Source organism: Strix uralensis, chromosome 5 (assembly GCF_047716275.1).
Source record: "Strix uralensis isolate ZFMK-TIS-50842 chromosome 5, bStrUra1, whole genome shotgun sequence".
Taxonomy (NCBI): Eukaryota; Metazoa; Chordata; class Aves; order Strigiformes; family Strigidae; genus Strix; species Strix uralensis.
Window position 1 is genome coordinate 52,127,104 of NC_133976.1, and position 19,045 is coordinate 52,146,148.

General features: G+C 38.0%; 1 protein-coding gene across 8 annotated transcripts in view; it reads left to right on the forward strand.

The window, feature by feature from the left end:
- The window catches only part of VEZT (vezatin, adherens junctions transmembrane protein), a 101,393-nt gene that overhangs the window by 29,426 nt on the left and 52,922 nt on the right, over nt 1-19,045 (forward strand). For 6 of the 8 annotated variants that reach the window (XM_074870782.1, XM_074870781.1, XM_074870778.1 and 3 more), the window contains 5 exons: nt 175-450; nt 5,493-5,642; nt 14,351-14,498; nt 17,627-17,958; nt 18,601-18,794. In XM_074870782.1, coding sequence (XP_074726883.1) covers nt 175-450; nt 5,493-5,642; nt 14,351-14,498; nt 17,627-17,958; nt 18,601-18,794 — 1,100 coding nt within the window. The remainder of the gene's footprint in view (nt 1-174; nt 451-5,492; nt 5,643-14,350; nt 14,499-17,626; nt 17,959-18,600; nt 18,795-19,045) is intronic. The other 2 variants (XM_074870776.1, XM_074870780.1) reach the window with 1 other exon arrangement.

Sequence of the window (19,045 nt, forward strand, 5' to 3'; positions counted from 1 at the left end):
ATACAACTGAATCTGCCACTAGGAATAGTTTTTGGTGTTTACAGCTCCCTTCAGGACCTACATAAAAGCCCCTTAATAAAATGTTGTCATCTCAAATGTAACTGAAATCTTAATGATTTTTCCACTTGTTTGACCTCAGGAATCTGTGGTTGACAATACTTTCTCTGTGTGCAGGGATGTCTCGCTGTTTCTTGCCTTTGTAAGTGCACTGCTTATGCTCCCTTCATGGTGGAAGGAATCATCGTGGCTGCTGTGGGGACTAGTTCTGCTTGTCTATGCAGTCTTTCGAGTGTGGGGCACATGGAGGACAGCCAAGCTGCAAATGTCTCTGCGAAAATACTGTATCCAGCTGGAAGAAACAGTGGCGAATAGCCGAGCATTTACTAATCTCGTGAGGAAAGCTCTACGACTCATTCAAGAGACTGAAGTAATTTCCAGAGGATTTACCCTGTGAGTCTATATTTCACTTTATTTAATACACAGATCCATTCAAGTCAGATTTCTTCTAAAATTGTCTTGTTACACTGTCTCCCATAACAAGTGGAGTTACTGAAAAACATAATACTTAAAGCTTTTTATTTCCATAAAATAGTATAATTACCATTCATACTAAAAGTATGAATTCTAACAACTCAGTGTTAAAACCCTGCAACCTGAAGGAGAATTAAGCCTCACAAAACTCATATGCCTTTGAAATCTGCTCTGCTAGCAATGAAATACGTGAATAAATGGATTTTGAACCAATTTAGTTAACTATTTTGGGAGTTATTTAGAGGGTTGGTTGTTTGAGGGTTTTTTGTATCTATTACCAAATAAACTGACCTGCAAGCAGTCATTCATATTTTAGAAACAAAATGACATGAAAACCATTCTGGTTTTATTTAATAAGTAACAGTCCGAAGTAATGACAACACAGCAATCAGCAAAGACCATCAAAGGTCATTTCCCACCTCAAATAAAGTTTACATTACTCTTTTTTTTCTTGCATACAATTGTTGAGATATTTAGATTCTTATATTATCTGCTGCTGAATTTGCCTCTTGTCCGCTTAAGGGACATGAAAGTGTTCCTGGTTATTTAGCTTTTGTAGCTATTGGATGATTTTTGCTTATTTACTATGTGGAAGAACATCAGAACATGTTCAGTGTATGCAGTGATCCCAAAGCCAACGGGCCCACTTCTGTGCACTCTAATTGCCATGTATGCTTTTCCCTTGTAACAACCTATGGTTAGATATGTGCCAGTTAGACTTAAGGTTAAAAGGAGGTGGGAAGCACTGACAGGTAAAATCCAGTTGATTTGTTTCTAAAAACAACAAAAAATTCCCTTGTGTGCACCAAGAAATTGTTCATGCTAGACCAACTATTCTTCACTCAGGCAAATGTTTTTACATCCAAGCTTGAAACTGTAGACTTAACATTTTGAATTAATTTTCTAGCTTGAGATACCTTCAGTATGCTTCACTGAGGAAATGTTTCATTCTCCCTTTGGAATGCATAAGCACGTCTTCAGTCTGCCTAGCTGTGTGTTTTGTTTTGGTTTGTTTTTTTGCTGAAGAAGCATATAGTTAAGCAATAGGCAGTCTTATCTTTGCAAATGGGTTCTTAAGAGAAATTATTGTTAGGGCTTGTCCAAATTACAAATGAGAAAAACATTTGGATTTTTTCCTGAGTTTAAGCAAATGAACTTGTGGTCAATGTCTAAGTTGTTGGTGCCTTGTTCTTTTACTACATATCTTAGATAACAGATTAACAAAAACCAGACTGGTCTTCAAGCTGATGCTTGATCTAATAGCCTCTTTACTTAAAGCTTTGGCAAGCTTTTCAAAAGACTTTGGAGTATGGATGGAGTGGGAGAAGTCTGGCTGTGCCAGTATCCTCATTGGAACAGTTGTCCAGTATGAAGTCAGTGCTGTATAGGTTTTGGTTTGTGTAGCCTGGAGGAAGTTATAACTCCACAGTGTCCTCTTCTGCATCCACGTATGCAAAAGATGCTGCTGCACAAGGCACCATGAAATTCTTTACTTGAGATAGCGCTTCATGTGTGATCCAAAAAAATATCTACCCCTTTCTTCTTCCAGAATTTTGTCACAGTAAACATTAGCAAAACAAAGTTTAGTATGTTCTCTTGTAGTAACCTTGTCAAAGTCTTAATGCCTGTTCAGAAAGAGTCATGTGGCAATAGAAATGATTGCATCTGAAAAGCTGCTGAGTACCTTCCTGTGTCATTTTACATCCTTGAAGGAATGGGATTTCAACCAGGTAGCACAGCACCCTGTTCGATGACATGTATGTTGCTGTTTTAGTATACTGCTAGCTCAGCTTAGTTTGGACTGTGCATTAACCATGTTGTGAATGGAAAGATACCAAAGCTGACATTTAAATAGTAGTGAGTTCAGATTTTGGCTAGCTGTACTTAGCCAAACTCTGATATGGCAAGCCTAGGTCTGCAGCTTTGACCTGAAGTTCCTTGTGTTCCACTGCTGTTTTTTTCTCCCCATTGCACCATCCATTGCTGTGTTCTTGTAGGCTAATTTACATATGCTTTGAAATATCTATGACTTTGCTTTATTCTACCCTATTTGCCCCTTGTTAATTGATATTTGACTGTCTCTGTAAATGTTAAATTGTTCTTGATGAGATTTTGGTCAGTTGTCCACCGCTTCACTGATTTACTACTGCATGGTAGTGACTGCTATATGCTTAACCAGTTCAAGCATCATTTTGCCTTCATCCCCCTCCCACACAAAAAAAACCCCACAGCAGCACCTTAGAAAAGGAACTACGAACCCTGTCAGGCCTCTGTTATATTAGCTGCTCTCAAAAGCAACTGGATATTCTGATTTCAGAATGGCCTTCAGAAGTGTTTAACACTGCTGTTGGCGTTTCAGGTATGTCTGCATGGTAAAGCTCTGCAATGCAGAGATGGCCGAGACCTCACCAGGGTGGTTTGGATTGCAGAAATTGTGTAGCCAAGGTAGGGCAGTGCTCTGCTCCAGCAGAATGGCAGTATTTCTGTCTAATTGCTTCATTTGCAATTAGACAAATGAAGCCTGATCACCGGCTGCAGCCTGGGATTTCCACTGGGTAGTGAAAGTATGTCCGTTGTCTTGCACATTATAAAATAAAAACTGTAGGAATGAGTAATGAAAGGCTGCAGCAATAAGCACCAAGTAGTTATTTCCTTGTCTGTCACCGAAATAATGAGCTTTTCTCCAAAATGCTTCCTTTTTACTATATTTTAAACTAGAATCAAGCTCTACAATCACATATTGGTATATATATAGCATCTTTATAGAACTGCTTTCATACTGGAGTGCAGTAATAGGTTTTTATTAATGTGTCTATACAAGTTTGTTAAAAAGTTGAGAGCCGATTTAAAATTTGGCTTGTGAGATTAATGGAGAAATACATCACTGTTCTCTACAAGTAAAATGGGTTTGGGGCAGTAGGAAAGAGGAAATTGACCATCAACCTTTTTTTCTTCTTGCTGTTTGTGGCTCATACAAAATGTTATCAGCTTTGCATAAGTCCAAATAAAATATACAGAAGATAAATGGAACATAAGGAGGTTAGGCATATGGCATGTCTGGCACATAGACATTTATAGCAAGTTATACTAATTTAAGATTACTGGAATAAAGAAGAATTATTTTATTAAAAACCCCTGAAACAAGCCTTCTGAGAGGTAAAGCAAATTGTTTTGCTGAATACTGGCAACACATGCTGCACGTGAGTTCTGCTATATGTGTTCTGTGTAGGAGCTGGAAATGTTTACATTGCTGTAGCAGAACATAGATTTCTCTCTCTTTTTTACAGTAGAAGGATATTGCTCCTTTTCTTTGAGCCTGCTTCGGACAGTTCACTCAGGCCTTGAGTCTACAAACTGATGTGAGAGTTTATCCATAAATACCTCCAGTTCTTACCTTCAAAAGCTAGGGAAACATTAGAGATTGGCACGTACTATATTATGTGGTGTGTTCCCTAGTGGAATGTATGGCAGGACTAGCATTTTAAATTTATGTTTAGAAGTTGAAATTAACATAGTTTGTTTTTATTTATGTTTTAAAGTACTTTCTGAGATGTTATATAAACCATTTTATTATCACTCACATAATTTAATATGGTACATGGATATTTTAATAGGGTATTTCAGCTAGCGTATTCAATTTAACTGCAGTATTTGGCATGAATCTCCTTGTGTTAATCATGTTTAACATACTGATATGTGTCCAGCCTTGCTCACTGGGTGGGCTGCATTGCTTTTCATATTTGACAGTGAAGGTGATAAGTTATCTCCCTTCTCGGTCCAGCTAAGCACGTGCAGTAGGACTGATATTTTTCCAGCAGGGTCAGATCTACTGGCTTAGCTCTTCAGTCAGATGGGCTGCAGAAATAGTTACCAATGCAGCAACCCACCTCGGTCTTGCCAGATACCCTGTGTGCTTTTCCCTTTTAAGTGACTGTGGACATGAAATCATCTCCTCACCGTGCCCTGGGAAAGGTGAAAGCAGAAGCAGGCTTCCAGTCCAGCCAACAATTCATCACAATTCATCATCCTGTTGTCCACACTACATCCATTCCTGAGTTGATTCTAGTAAAAACAGTCCCAGCAAGTAGAATGCACTGTTTTCAGTGTTGCAGTCATAGATTTGGCATCAGACTGTATATGAATAGATGTAACTGGATATTAATCTTTTTTTACTTTCCTACAGCTTAATGTTGCACAGACATGTTTAACATTCACCCAGTTCACAATTCAGTTTATTTCCAGATGAGGCAATTTCTTACAGTTCTAAAGCCATTTGGAAGCGTATTCTAATAGGCAAATGGCACAGTTTCTTTTAAATGGTGCATTCACCTGAATATGTGGACACCAAAATATATTTTCAAATATGCTTTTAGAGTTGTCTGCATTTCTTATGTTACCTGTCAGACTCCCATAAACACAGCTGTAATTCATTGCATGATGATAAAATCTATGTCACCAATCAATATTTCTGTTGACCTAGAGAAGATTCTGCATGGAGAAGGTTGAAAGAATATAGTGTTTTGCAGGAAGAGCAATATGTAGTAGCACGCTTTTTCTGCAAGAATTATTTAAAGAACAAGTTTGCATATAAAGAGGTATATGTTAAATATCTGTGTGTTAAAACTTCCAAAGCTTACAGTGGGCTTGTGATAGTTTTGTATCAGGGATAATGTTATGGCCTTAGTGTATCATTTTGGAAAACTTTGGAGAAGACAAATATCCCCAGGAGTTTTGCCATGGCTCAGATGAGAACAGAATCAGGCTGTCTACTGAGGAATCCTGGCTGCTTACCTGAAATTTTGGTTAAATATGTCATTAATATGATGGAATTTTTTTTGTTCTCATAGTTACTGGGTGGTTTGAAAAAGTTTTCTAAGTAATGGAGTAAGAAAATCTGATGTACTGTCTTTTAAAAATACTTTAGGACATCTGTACAGTTGTATCACATTTTACTTTTCAAGTTTGCTTGACAGGGTCAGTGCCGCTTGCCCATTTAATAAAGCTGGACAGCATCCTAGTCAGCATCTTATTGGTCTCCGGAAAGCCGTTTATCGATCTGTCAGAGCCAACTTTCGAGCTTCAAGACTGGCTACTCTATACATGCTGAAAAAATATCCTTTTTGTAAAAACCCATGAGTTCAGATATTCTATGCTTCCTACCTGTAATTGTGACAATGTTTAGAATTAGTATATCTAGAAACATACAGTATCTAATTACATATCTAAACAAGATAAAGAAAAGGTAGCATAGTAAACTGGGACTTATGCTTGGTTTGGAACACTCTTTAAATCTTTGTATTTTTGTGTGCTGTGCAGTGTGAGATAAGATTCTGTGCACTGAAAACATTGTCCCAGTTACTGACACCCATGCCTTTGGTGCGAGTACTCATAATGTGTTTCAGAGTCCTTCAGGACTTTGTTTTATAATTCCTCTTAGCTGTCTCTTTCCCTTGCACCAAAATACTCTCTTCTCTGAACAGTATGACCTTCCACTCGACATCCCAGTGTTCAAAGGTAAGTTGATTTCCTGTTTCAGACAAGCTGGGTGAAACTCTGATTACATTAATTAGCCAAAAGGCACATTAAGAGTGAGGAGTTTCTACTCTGAATCAAAGCAGAACACTTTGTTCAGATTCCATTTTGTGAAGTGTCATCTGTATTTCTTCAGTGAATTGTATACTTTCCTTAATGGCACTAGCATTTCAAGGGTTTTTTCTGTGTTTATTGTACTTACTGTACTATATAGGAAATAACAATTTCTTCATGCTGCAGCAAAGAATAAAACAGATATGTTCCTGATCTGAAAAAACACATGCAGGGAAACAAAAGCTGGTGGTAATGTGAGAGTTGAAAATCCGTCACGACAAATTACTTGTTTTGTCTTACTGGAAAATATTTGACTGATATATCTTGCCTGGCAAATGGATGGATATATTGAGTGATGATGTGTACACACACAGAGGCACACAAAGCTACAGGTGCATGAATTAATTTTGAAGGAAATGAGTATTTCTTTGCAAAATAGTAAGTTGTGTAGGGATAGGCATCCTCATTGTGGGCTCAAGACCACTCTTAGCTGTGAGGAGTAAGGTGTATTTGCTATGTCAAGAAAGAAAAAAAAACTCTGGTTCAGACACGTTGATAAAAGCAATTGATACCTAGCTTGGAAATAATCAAGAATCACTTCTAAGAACATGGGAAGAGAGATCTGAAAACAGGATCAGTTAACATGGCCTTCCCAAATATCCTCCAGCGTCGGGGAAGTCAGTCCAGCAGTGGTTATGACAGGTGTGTAGATTGTTGCTGTGGCAGGGGAAGTTACAGGTTCAAGGAATATTGGCATGTATTAGACTGTGGCTTTTAAATTAAGGAATGGGAGAAAATAAAATTTTGTTTACTTTGGATAATTTGACATTTATATCTGTGTCTGAAATATTTTAAAGATGCAAGTACCATTATGCCAAATTTTCACAAAGGTGTCACAGTAGTAAGGTCCAGCAGTAATAAACTGCCAAAAATTTATTGAAGTTATGTGTATATAGTTCTTGACAAATGGAAAGGGAAGCATTATATTTGTGCAGAATGTAGTGGCAAAAACAGTGGTAGCATGTGAGCTGAGATGCAGGCTGAGCCAATTTTGCAGTGCATGAAAACTGAAAGTAAGTAATTTAAACTGAGGAAGGTGAATGAAGGATTCCTCCTCCCCACCAAGATAATTAAGAGCAGCTTTAAGGTAATTGCAAGTTGCCTTAGTTTGAATTTTTCCCTGCATATCATGAATGCCTGAAAATGTTATGTGTATTACATGGGTATTGATGGCAAGGAGCATCTTTCAAATAGATTCCAGTGCCTTGTGCAATTAAATAGTACTATTATGCTGGAAGGGACAAAGATTCCTTCATGTCAAAAGCATTCACAGCTGCCACTTGTGACAACATTAATGCCCTTGTCCGTCATCAGATTGTTAGCCCAAATCTGGCCTACAGCAAGGAGAAAGAGGAACTAGAGAGATTAAATAAAGTGAGGTGATAAATTGAAGGAAAGGAATGTTGATAAGTTAAAGAAAAGGAACTCCCATCCAAAGTCTGAAAGTGAGGTCCCAGTTCTGACTTTTACAGTTCTTTTTAGTAAGTTCTGCTTTGCACAAAATCAGATCTCCTTGACTTTAACTCCTCTAGGTTGAGTAGGAATTGCTATTTGAAATATGCTTTTTCTGCGCATTGTGAGAGACATGAATCCAGTAGCACTGTTAGTGATTTACACTGGCAACAGCAAAACAAAATGCTTTTATTAAAGATACTAGATAAACATTCCAAATATTTAAAATTTGGATTAGTATTAGATTACATTAAAAAACCCCAAAACCTATTTTCCCTCGTTAGTCATAATACTGTTTTAAAAAAATATTTTTTGTTTTACTGGATATTGCTTTATATTTTTGTTGCGGAGCAGATGTATTTCTGTATTTAGGCAAGTGAAAAACAGAATTATTTTTGCTTGGAACAATTTTCAGTATAAATTTAATATGTGAAACACCTCGTAGTCTCAACAGCAATAAAAATTGAATCTTCCCAGCTAGTACACTAAAGATCAAATCTTAGTTCCATTTTAACTGATGGCTGATCATTCTTCCAGGTGATTTTTCTCTTTAAAGAATAAGGAAGTAGTAATTTCTTAACAGTGTGAACAAATACATAGGACAGACACTGCTTTGAACCATGGAGTGCACATTTCATGGAAACATTTATGTACATGTGTAAATGGGACATAACCTTCTATATTACAGTTTGCTTTCCTTGGTTGACAGTTTTCAGTTGATACTGCAACGTGGGCATGATACTTGTCATTCAACAACAGCGGTGAGCCTTTGACTCCAGAGATGCTTTCTGTGTGATGTCCGGTTATCAAAATAAGGTCCTTGTCTGTGACTGGGCCTTCTGAGTGGTATACAGGCCTACAAAAGGATGATAATGTGAAGTATGTCCTATTTTCCTTCATCTGTGTGTTTCTTATAATAAACCTGGAAATTTGAGATTGAAGTTTAGAGTGGAGTGAAGATAATTGTTGCCTTAAGGCTATGGTAAACATGACTTGAACTGAGACATGCCTATTATTAGATATAATGGTTAAATTATTGTAGAAAGTGGTATTAAATTTACTAATGTAGTAAAAGGTATACTTTGATTTAAGCTTTCATTTAAAACATCCTTATATATTCAGAACTTCTTAGAAATATCTGTAGCTGAATTATTTTTCAAGCTTACTATGTCAGAATATCCCTTTCAAAAATAATTTGCAACAAGATCAATTTACTCATGGCTTCATAAGGACTGATAATTTTCTCTACTTTGAAAATCGTGTGCTTAACAAAATCAGCTGAACAGCCTTCTAAGAACTGTTTTCTAAGACAGGTTACATGCATGTAATGTTAAGTCAAAAAAGTGTTCAGAAATAAGCAAAATCTAGATCTTTAAAACTATGCAGTAAAATAAAGAAATGTTTAATCTTAAAAACATTTATAGATTTGTATCTCATTTTGTCAAAAAATGCAAACTGCAAAGCTTATTTTTCTTTATTTTACACTGCCTGGAGAGATTTTTTTGTTAGTAATCTTGAGTAGGTTGCTAAACATATACTTTAATATACTTGATTATTTCTGAGATAAGTCTCAAATTCATACTTTGAATCAGTAAGACTAATCCTATCGGAAGCCAAAGGGAAACTGCTTTGAACTTAAGCCACTTTGTTACAACTTCAAGAGAGAAAAGGAAGAAAATATACTTGAGGGGCTGAGCTGGTAACTGTTGGGCTGAGTCTTAAAAACTGTCTAATTTAAGTATTAATTGTAGACACAAATGAGTGACTAAGTAACAATAAATTAGTAAAAGCATCTTAAATGTTAAGGGATATATTGATCTATGCTAATCCATTAGGTGTAGATTTTATAACCATCAGTATTATTTCTCCAGCCAAAATACCTGCAGCAAATTAGGCTCTTATGTTAATATTTATCTCAAATGTGTTAGAGGGAGGTCTGTCTTGATGAACCTGTTACAGAGAATTAAAAATCTTAATTCACAGTTTTATCCATGTCAATACAAATTGCATGAACTTGATATGTTGTCATTACTTACTTCAGTAAAAATAGAAGCTTAGTAATATTTTAGCTAGACAGGTCCCTTCAGTGAGTAGAATAAACTAATACTGTCCTAATTAAAATTTGTTCCCATGTAAAATAGAAAAAAATATACAATTATACTTCAGCCTTACACCAGGCATTTGTATCAAACTTGGTGGACCAGTAGTTTAATGAGATGGAAAGTCATATTCCTTACATTTTATGTGAAGGGGCAGTTGGGTACTTACAGAAACAATTCAGCATTTTCTCATGACGTTCTTATTCCGATTTGTTCATATCGGCAAGAGTACATTGCTCAAAATCATAGAAGAAAAAGTCAGAAGGGAGAAAAGAGAAGAGTATTTCTCTTTGAATCTGGAAGATAAGGATATAGCAGGATGCAATGGCAAAAGTTTAAACTAGAAATTAGGCATTTTGGGTTAAGTATTTACAGGATGTTGTGCAGACCAATCACTACTAGTTCAACAGATCTCTGCACTACACTCCATTGAATTGTGTAGTAACTCGGGCAGTACTTCAGTTGGCATGCTAGTTCCTTAATATTTTTATACTCTAGAGCCTTGTGGGTTCTGTGTCATGGAAATCTATGGTTTATTCAATGATTTAATTATATGCAAGCTGGATGGAGGAAATTATGTAGCTTATGTTACTGGATGGTGTTAATTATTCTCAGCTGGTGCAAGATGGTGCGATACTCCATTTTATTGAACTATATTGATAGGTAGGACCTGGGCATTGGACCATATAAACTGAAAAAACTTTAATTTTGTTGTAAGTGTAAGGTGTCATTCTCTGATGACAAGGCATAAATAGTGTTATAAACACAGACATTGGATAGCAGTATTTTAAACTGAATGATACCTTACTCCATTAAGGTGAAATGGATATAAAATACATTCCATGTTTTTGAGATGCACTGAGCACAGGGAAACTTGCAAATTTCCTCTAGTAAATCTAGTAAAAAATTATTCCTTCTCTGTAAAAATTTAGTTATTGCATCATGAAATGTTTGAAAAACACATACCTTTAAGTTGGGAAAGAGAAAGACAGCATTCTCCTGGAAAAACTAGCTGCTCGAGGCTTGGACGATCGCATGCTTTGCTGGGTAAAAAAACTGGCTGGATGGCCGGGCCCAGAGAGTGGTGGTGAACAGAGTTAAATCCAGTTGGCAGCCGGTCACGAGTGGTGTCCCCCAGGGCTCGGTTTTGGGGCCACTCCTGTTTAACATCTTTACTGATGATCTAGACGAGGGGATCGAGTGCACCCTCAGTAAGTTTGCAGATGACACCAAGCTGGGTGGGAGTGTTGATCTGCTCGAGGGTAGGGAGGCTCTGCAGAGAGACCTGGACAGGCTGGAGCGATGGGCTCAGGCCAACTGTGTGAGGTTCAATAAGGCCAAATGCCGGGTGCTGCACTTCGGCCACAACAACCCCCAGCAGCGCTACAGGCTTGGGGAGGAGTGGCTGGAGAGCTGCCAGTCAGAGAGGGACCTGGGGATGTTGATTGACAGCCGGCTGAACATGAGCCAGCAGTGTGCCCAGGTGGCCAAGAAGGCCAATGGCATCCTGGCTTGTATCAGAAATAGCGTGGCCAGCAGGGACAGGGAAGTGATCTTACCCCTGTACTCGGCACTGGTGAGGCCGCACCTCGATGACTGTGTTCAGTTTTGGGCCCCTCACTACAAAAAGGACATTGAATTACTCGAGTGTGTCCAAAGAAGGGCAACGAAGCTGGTGCAGGGTCTGGAGCACATGTCGTACGAGGAGCGGCTGAGGGAACTGGGGTTGTTTAGTGTGGAGAAGAGGAGGCTGAGGGGAGACCTCATCGCCCTCTACAACTACCTGAAGGGAGGTTGCAGAGAGCTGGGGATGAGTCTCTTTAACCAAGTAATAAGCGATAGGACAAGAGGGAATGGCCTCAAGTTGTGCCAGGGAAGGTTTAGACTGGATATTAGGAAGTATTTCTTTACAGACCAGGTTGTTAGGCGTTGGAATGGGCTGCCCAGGGAGGTGGTGGAGTCCCCATCCCTGGAGGTGTTTAAGAGTAGGGTCGACATAGCGCTGAGGGATATGGTGTAGTTGGGATCTGTCAGTGCTAGGTTAACAGTTGGACTAGATGATCTTCAAGGTCCCTTCCAACCTAGATGATTCTGCAAAAGCTCACACAAGAAAACAGTAAGCTAAACAAAAAGTAGTATCCTCTTTGGGTCATAAAAGCCTAAATCACAAATCCAATGCTGGAAGGTCTGAGTAAAGATACTTGGATATTTTTCAGTGTGTTGTTTCTCCCTTGACCGGTCAGTTTATCACATGCTTACTGAGCTCATCCCTTCCCGCCTGGTGAGCAGGTGAAAATTTTGTAAAGGAGCAGCTTGGATTTCTCAGTGATATTGTGAGACCCTCCTGTTAGATTTTTCAGATGGGAATGTGCTTTTGCAGAGCAAAGTATGAATATTAAATTGTTATGTACAGGGGTACATTAGTGTTCTGTTCTTGCTTTTGTATAGGTAAATAAGATCAGCCTCCTGACAGGTTAGACATCCATGATACAGATATTTTATTCTGGATTTGACAGTTTATTTTTAAGTAGCTTTGCCTTCTTCCAAGCTAATAAGGAATATAAGTTAAACAGATGAATAAAATGTTTTCACAAGGACATAGAAAAATGTAACTAACCTATGGTTAGTTACTGTATTTTCACTTTAATAGAAAACATTAGCACTAAAAGTTCCTGCGTTTTAGAGCAAAGCACATGAAGGATGTGTGTTTGTGTATATGTTTGTGTGTATGTGTTTAAACTTTCTAAAGGTTTAGTCCTTAGGAAGCTAATGGGACATGGGATCAGTTCACTGCTTTCATCTATCACATAGAAATGGGAGTGGGAGGGCTACAATAGAGGGGGCAAGGCAGGAAGGAGGTGTGTGAGTCCACTGGGAATCCCTAGCTGAGACGTAATATCAGTAAGTGGCTCCTTTGGTCAGACCACTCATTTGAGAGGTTCCCTAGGAATATTTTTTTAGCACGACTTACAAATTCACGTGTCCAAACTGCTTTTTAATAGTGTTCCTGTTGTTGGAAATGTGGTGTTGCAGGAAAAGATTAACAAGGAATAACTGGCCTGAGATAACTGGCCCTGAAGGGTTTTGACCTGCCTTTTCAATCTCTGATGGGAGTTCCCATCCTCGTCCCACGTGCTCCATCTGCTGGGCCTGCTGTCAGGTTAACTTAGAATAGACACCATGTTTATGTGAGGCAGCAGCTGCTTGGCAACAATATATTCTGTTTCTGAGTGATTTTCCTTGCAGGTTTTTGTCTGCACTCAGGCTTTGGAGAATAAGCTTAATAAGCTTCTTTCTTCCTGGATTTAGGGTAGAAATTAGGGAGAAATGTAGTTGTTTGTTTAGCGCCTGGACACTTAATATTGCTGTTTTCTGGGCCACAGAAATATTATTTTATGCAATGTTCTTTTACTCAAGTGGTAAAAATGTTCTTGGGCAAACCATTATTACAAGTTTAATCCTATGAGGATTTAGCACATGGAAAATTTGGGAGTCAAAGTGGATGGGACTTGTAGCTTCCCCAGAAAACACATTAGTTGGACAGGAGACAGGTGCTTGTAATCATCTTTATGTGCCCCAAGAGATGAGAGTCTTCAGTTTGTAAATCAAAATATAAATGAAAAAAACATAGTTAAAATTAAGGCCTTATTTTCGTGAATGCTTCACAAATACTATTTTTTATGTATTTCTGTGCAACAAATGTGCTTATGACCATAAGTTGTACATTTCTATTTTACAGCAAATTGTATTATTTTGTGACTGGGTAACTATCCAAAATGTGCAGAAATCTTGAACTGTTCCTCCTCCCCCTTCCCCAGCCTAAAATTAGTGCTATTCTAAGATAAATGCTGCCTAGTCTATGAAGTATTTTTATCTGTCTTCTGGTATCAGTTATATTGTGCTTGCTTCCTACTTTTTGAGCATTTCTGATGACGGGAAATGTACATTCTCATATTCAAAGTTTAAATATGCTGAATAGTGTTGGTAGGTAGCAGTTTGCCACTGTTCCTGCCAAGATCGTGGTGGTTTTACAGCGATTTAATCAATAAAATTAATAGTATGACAGTCAGGGAGCTCTTGTTCTTCACAGTACTGTCTGAAATGTCAAAGAGCAGTTATTGTGGAGATCTCTGGGTGGTTCCTCCACAGACAGAACTCGCAGGGAATTTGCATCATCCTGAGTTTGGTCTCTAACACAGGCTACCTTTGAAACTTAAAATTGCACAATTGTTCTCTTTCCTCTGTTAAATATATGATTTCTGGTTTAAGACTGACATGAGCTACTTCTTAGAAACTTAATATTTAAAGATAAGATATTTTCCTGACTTGAAAGGGATGCAGGGATTTTTCATTAATCTGTTTTGTTTCTTTTTATATCTTTGTATTTAGCCAAAGGTGTTTTGTCAGTGTCTTATCTCTCATCCTTCTAAGAGCCTTTAAAAGTTGTGCTCTGAACAAGGATTGCAAAACATTAAATTAGACAGGATTCAGGTGAGTTTGGGTGGAATGTATGTGCTTTCATACAAATTGCCAGAAGTAAGAAACCTCATTAGGTGGTTTTTTCCTTTTCTGTGTGTTTAATGCAAAAGTTGCTTTGTTAACCACCTTAACTCCAGCTAAACCTACCCTCTGAACTCAGAGAGTGACAACGTGACCAGCTACATCTGTGTAGTCCCGTTTAAGGAGCTGGGTCTGGGACTGAGCGAAGAGCAGGTCTCTGAAGAGGAGGCACACAATCTAACTGATGGCTTCAGCTTGCCTGCGCTCAAGGTAACCTACCCTAGAAGGACAGACGCATCCACACAGGCTCCTGGTGAAAATCTCTTTCAGCTGTTGTGAAGCCCTGTGGCTTGTTTGTACTAGCCTGTAGTAACACAGTCAACTGAGGGGGAGATGTAATTAGTCTCATATCATGTGTTTCTACATTTATTGGCATTTAGGTGATTTTTTTTGCGTATAGTTGAAGAGAAGTTGCACAATACATTAGCTTTTTTTTTTTTGGCAAATCCTGTAAATTCAAGCCAGTGTTTTATAGTCAGCTTGATCAATATCCTTCTTAAACATGATTTTTTGCTCTCTGATTTCACTTGATTCCCAGCTGAATAAAATAATTTCCAGATTTGTACTTACATCTTATTTAGCTAATCTCTTGACTTGAATAAAAAGAGAAACATCATAAGATATAAATTAGTTGTAATTGCCAAGGGGAATAGCTGCATTTAGTTACAGTGAGGAGTAGAAATCATAAGCTTGGACCCCTGCTGCCATGAGCCAGTGTGGTTCTTTGATCTTTGAAAAACATTTAACTGAACAGAATGACAACCATATAATGGCCTTTTTATCTATTTTGTTTTGAGACGTTAGGTATTTTTAATTTGCATGACTCAATGTTTGCAATTGGAAAGAAGATCTAATTTGAATGCAAGCCTTCCACACTCTAGTGGTTCTCCGCTGAGGCAGTTCCCTTTTAACATTATTTTTTTAATGGAAAATTCCATTATTATCTGACTTCTGTGTTTCTGTGGGGTTGGCTCTTGTTACATTTTATTCACTTAATTCCTAGACCTTGACTTCTTTTATTCTGACAGTGAATGTTACCAGTAATAGTGATTGCTAAGTTTTGAGGCTTTGTCTAACTAGTTGTAAACTAGGAGCTACATCAGATGTAAACTTTTGGAATTTTTTTTTTTTTGCCTTTCCATTAGCTGAAGTTCTAGTTGTAACCATTCATCCCATTTATTTACCCACTTCTTTTTAAGCACAAGCAGCTAGTCAGAGGTGCCCAAGCTTGTAAGCTAAGTCTTTGTTTACCTGCGATTTGCAGTAATTTAGCTGAAATCTGTTTTAGTTCAACTGGTTGGGATGCTTTCAGGGTACAGTTAAGCTCACAACTAGTAGATCTCAGTTTACCTTAACTCCATGTAGGCTAGGTGCGGTGTAGTTGAACCAAGCTAAATTAACATAAATCAGTCCTTAAACAGATTCTGGCATAGATAATAAAATAGATGTACTTCGATAACCTTGGGACATATTTGTGTTGCAAGCCCCGGATTTATGTCCAGTCCTCTTCAGTTTTTTTTTTAATTTGAAAGAACTTGTCTGTATATTAAAATGCAGGTAGAATACAGGTGTGTATCCAGATTTGGTTAATATTTTCATTTTCATTCAAGCCCATGTCTAGGCCGTATGACAAATGTAGCCTGTGTCTTCTGGCTGCCTTGTCCTTGAGCTAAACCAATTTAAAGAGTGAAAATTTTTGGCTTAAGAAAAAATACTGATTCAAGCTGAGGAGAGCCAGCTGGATGTTTTGGGTAAAATTTAATTGTCAGTAAAAATCATCAGAAATCATTGGCAGAGCAAGCTATTTGCAACCCTAAACATCTGAAATTTCCTTTTCTCTCACCATTGTGCCTTTTTTCAGGTACGTTTTGGATTATTATTATCAATTCCTGGAGTCCACTACTTTTGTGTGCTACTTTATCACTGCTTTTGCCTTATGTCTGGTGGAAGGGATTGGTCTTCTTTTGTGCTTATTATAGCATGAGCTCTTAACTTTCTATCCAGAGCACCACACCTTCAGGGACATTTGGGTGATTGCTGCCCATTTGTTTGCTTTTTGTTTTAGCACCCAGCTAAATCAGTTTTGCATGTGTGCCCCGAATTAATTTCATATCATTCTGTGTTCTTTCTTCTCATAACCATCTTCTGTAAATTGAGAAATTTTTTTTTCTTTTGGAATATTAGTTTGCATCCGAGTATTTTTTTATATACCCTTGAGGTATATCAGACCACATCTGTCTGAAGGCATTTCATTTTTTGTGTTACTATTCTGAATGTTTTGCTCTTGATTGTTTGCACAGTGGAAAAAACTGCTACTTGTCCATAGTAGTATGAGTACAAAAATGTAAATATATTATTTGAAATCCTGTAGATCCAAAATCACAGTGCAAGTACATTGTTAGTCCTATTTTGTAGCTGAAGGTGGGGTGGAAAAAAGCGTGATGAGTAATTACTTCATCTTCCTTGGTCTGAAACGCTTGAGAACAGATTTCAGACTACACCTCATAGCCACCTACAGTTGGTCCCTTTTAGTAAGGGCCAGTATTGCAGAGAAAAGTGTCATAACCTTTCCTTTTCATTTTAGAGATACAAGATGCTACTGCTCTGTCATGGTCTACTGAGCCAACAGTCTTCTCTAAATTAAGAAAACAGTTCTTTTAGTTTCATTGGAAGTGGAAGTTCTCAAGAAATTGAAATAGAGCGTTTCCTTGCTCCCAGATGGACTGACCTCTTTTGTACCATATATAACACTGTGAATCAATTCATTTCTTATAAGCCTTTCTTGCCTTAGTGGTATTGGTGAAATTTTTCACTTTGACTGAAAAAAAAAAAAAAAATTAAGTTAACAGCACGGCTTTCTTCAGATGTAGAATTTTTTTTGTTGAAGTACACTGCAGTTAGACTCGTGTTTTGAGGTTGGGTGTGGGGCAGTGTGGTAGTCAGTAGATCATAGAAACAATAGCTTGGCATTATAAAGGAAAAAATGTCTTTGCTTCAACTGGAATTTGGGCAGCCCTTTATGAGCTGTAGGGTATGTGGAGATTATAGCAAATAATGAAACTGCCTGATGAGAATACGAGTTTTTAGGCCTCTGACACCCTTCCGAGCATAATTGCATGTAATATCCTTCATCGAAGAATTAATAGTCACCTAAGGTTCACAAAATCTGAACCTCACATGGGCTGGGATACCCTTCGAAGACATGCAGCGGATTTTCTCAGTTTTTCAAAGTTCCTGTTGCTGGCCAAGGAATGTTTTCCTATGGTGTATCTGTACATTTACTTTGGATGCTGGCTGTCTTCCCAGGTGCACAGAGCTAACTGTACCCTGTTTTGCAGGTCCTCTTTCAGCTCTGGGTAGGGCAGAGTTCAGAATTCTTCAGGAGGCTGGTGCTGCTCCTCTCCCCAGCCAACGCGTCCCCCAAGCCCTTGGTCTCCCCTGAACGGCTGCCTCATCATATCTTGTCTGATGTGACTCAAGGCCTACCTCATACACACGCTGCCTGCTTAGAGGAGCTTAAGCGAAGCTATGAGTTTTATCGATACTTTGAAACTCAGCATCAGTCGGGTTTTGAATGGCCAACCAGAACAAAGCAGAAGTCAAGAGAGCTGAACAGTCTTCAGGCAGCGGTACGCAGCTTGCAGCTTCATCTCAAGGCACTGCTCAATGAGTAAGTTTACACATGAATTATGAGAATATGCCTGTAGGAAGAAGGCTTCAGACTTGAGTTCTTTGAGTTGTCAGCTTGTATCCCAGATTAAAACCATAAAAGGCAGATATGTATAGTCATTGCAATGATAGGCATATCTTCACATAGTAGGGGGTCAAAGATCCTTGGTTCAATATGGAATCTGATATTGTTTCCTGGTTATTTAAGTATCTGGTGAAAATTCAAAGCTAAGCAGTACATTAAGATCTTGCCTCACTTCTGTCACTCCCTTGAAAAAAATCTGAAAACATCTTTCATCAATTTTGCAACATACCAAATGCTTTATAAGAAAGTTTAGCTCATAGTAACTACCTAGTAAATATTTTTAAAGATTCCTCACTGCCTTGGTGAAATAGTTGAAAAGGAGTAGGAACTCCTTTAATCTTACATGTAAGAATTACTATAGTGAATGCAGGAGAGCAATGTATCTTGATGTGGAGAAAAGCATCTGATTTTTAAAATTTTGGGTCATCTTTGAGGAGTTGGCTGAGTTAGATTCTTAAAACTTGAAGAAATTAACAGGATATTAAATGAAATACTCGAAGGAATGATGAAGTCAAGTATTTATTCTTACTTATTTCCTTTCACCTCCTCATCACTTAGGGTAATAATTCTTGAGGATGAACTTGAGAAACTTGTTAGCACTAAGGAGACACCTGAGTTGACAACAGAAGCCCATCAGGTTCTGGAACAAAAACTAAAGTTTATTCAGCCTCATATCCAGGCAAGCAACAGCTGCTGGGAAGAAGCCATTTCTCAGGTGGAAAAAATGAGTGGAAGAAACCCGAATAAAAAAGGTAAATGTGAGAGAGAAATTTAACAACTAATGGGATACACTCTAGAGATGGAATGGTCAAAAGGATCAAAACAGTGGTCAGCCCATGTATCAGAATTTTAGCTGAAGAAGGTCTTACAACTATACAGCCTGGAAAACTATATACATATGTCAGACTTTTTCATTGTGATGACCTTGAAGCTTTTGTTTCAGCAAAAAATGTAAACATGTTAACTCAGTCTGTTAGACCTGTGGATTCAGATTGTTACATTT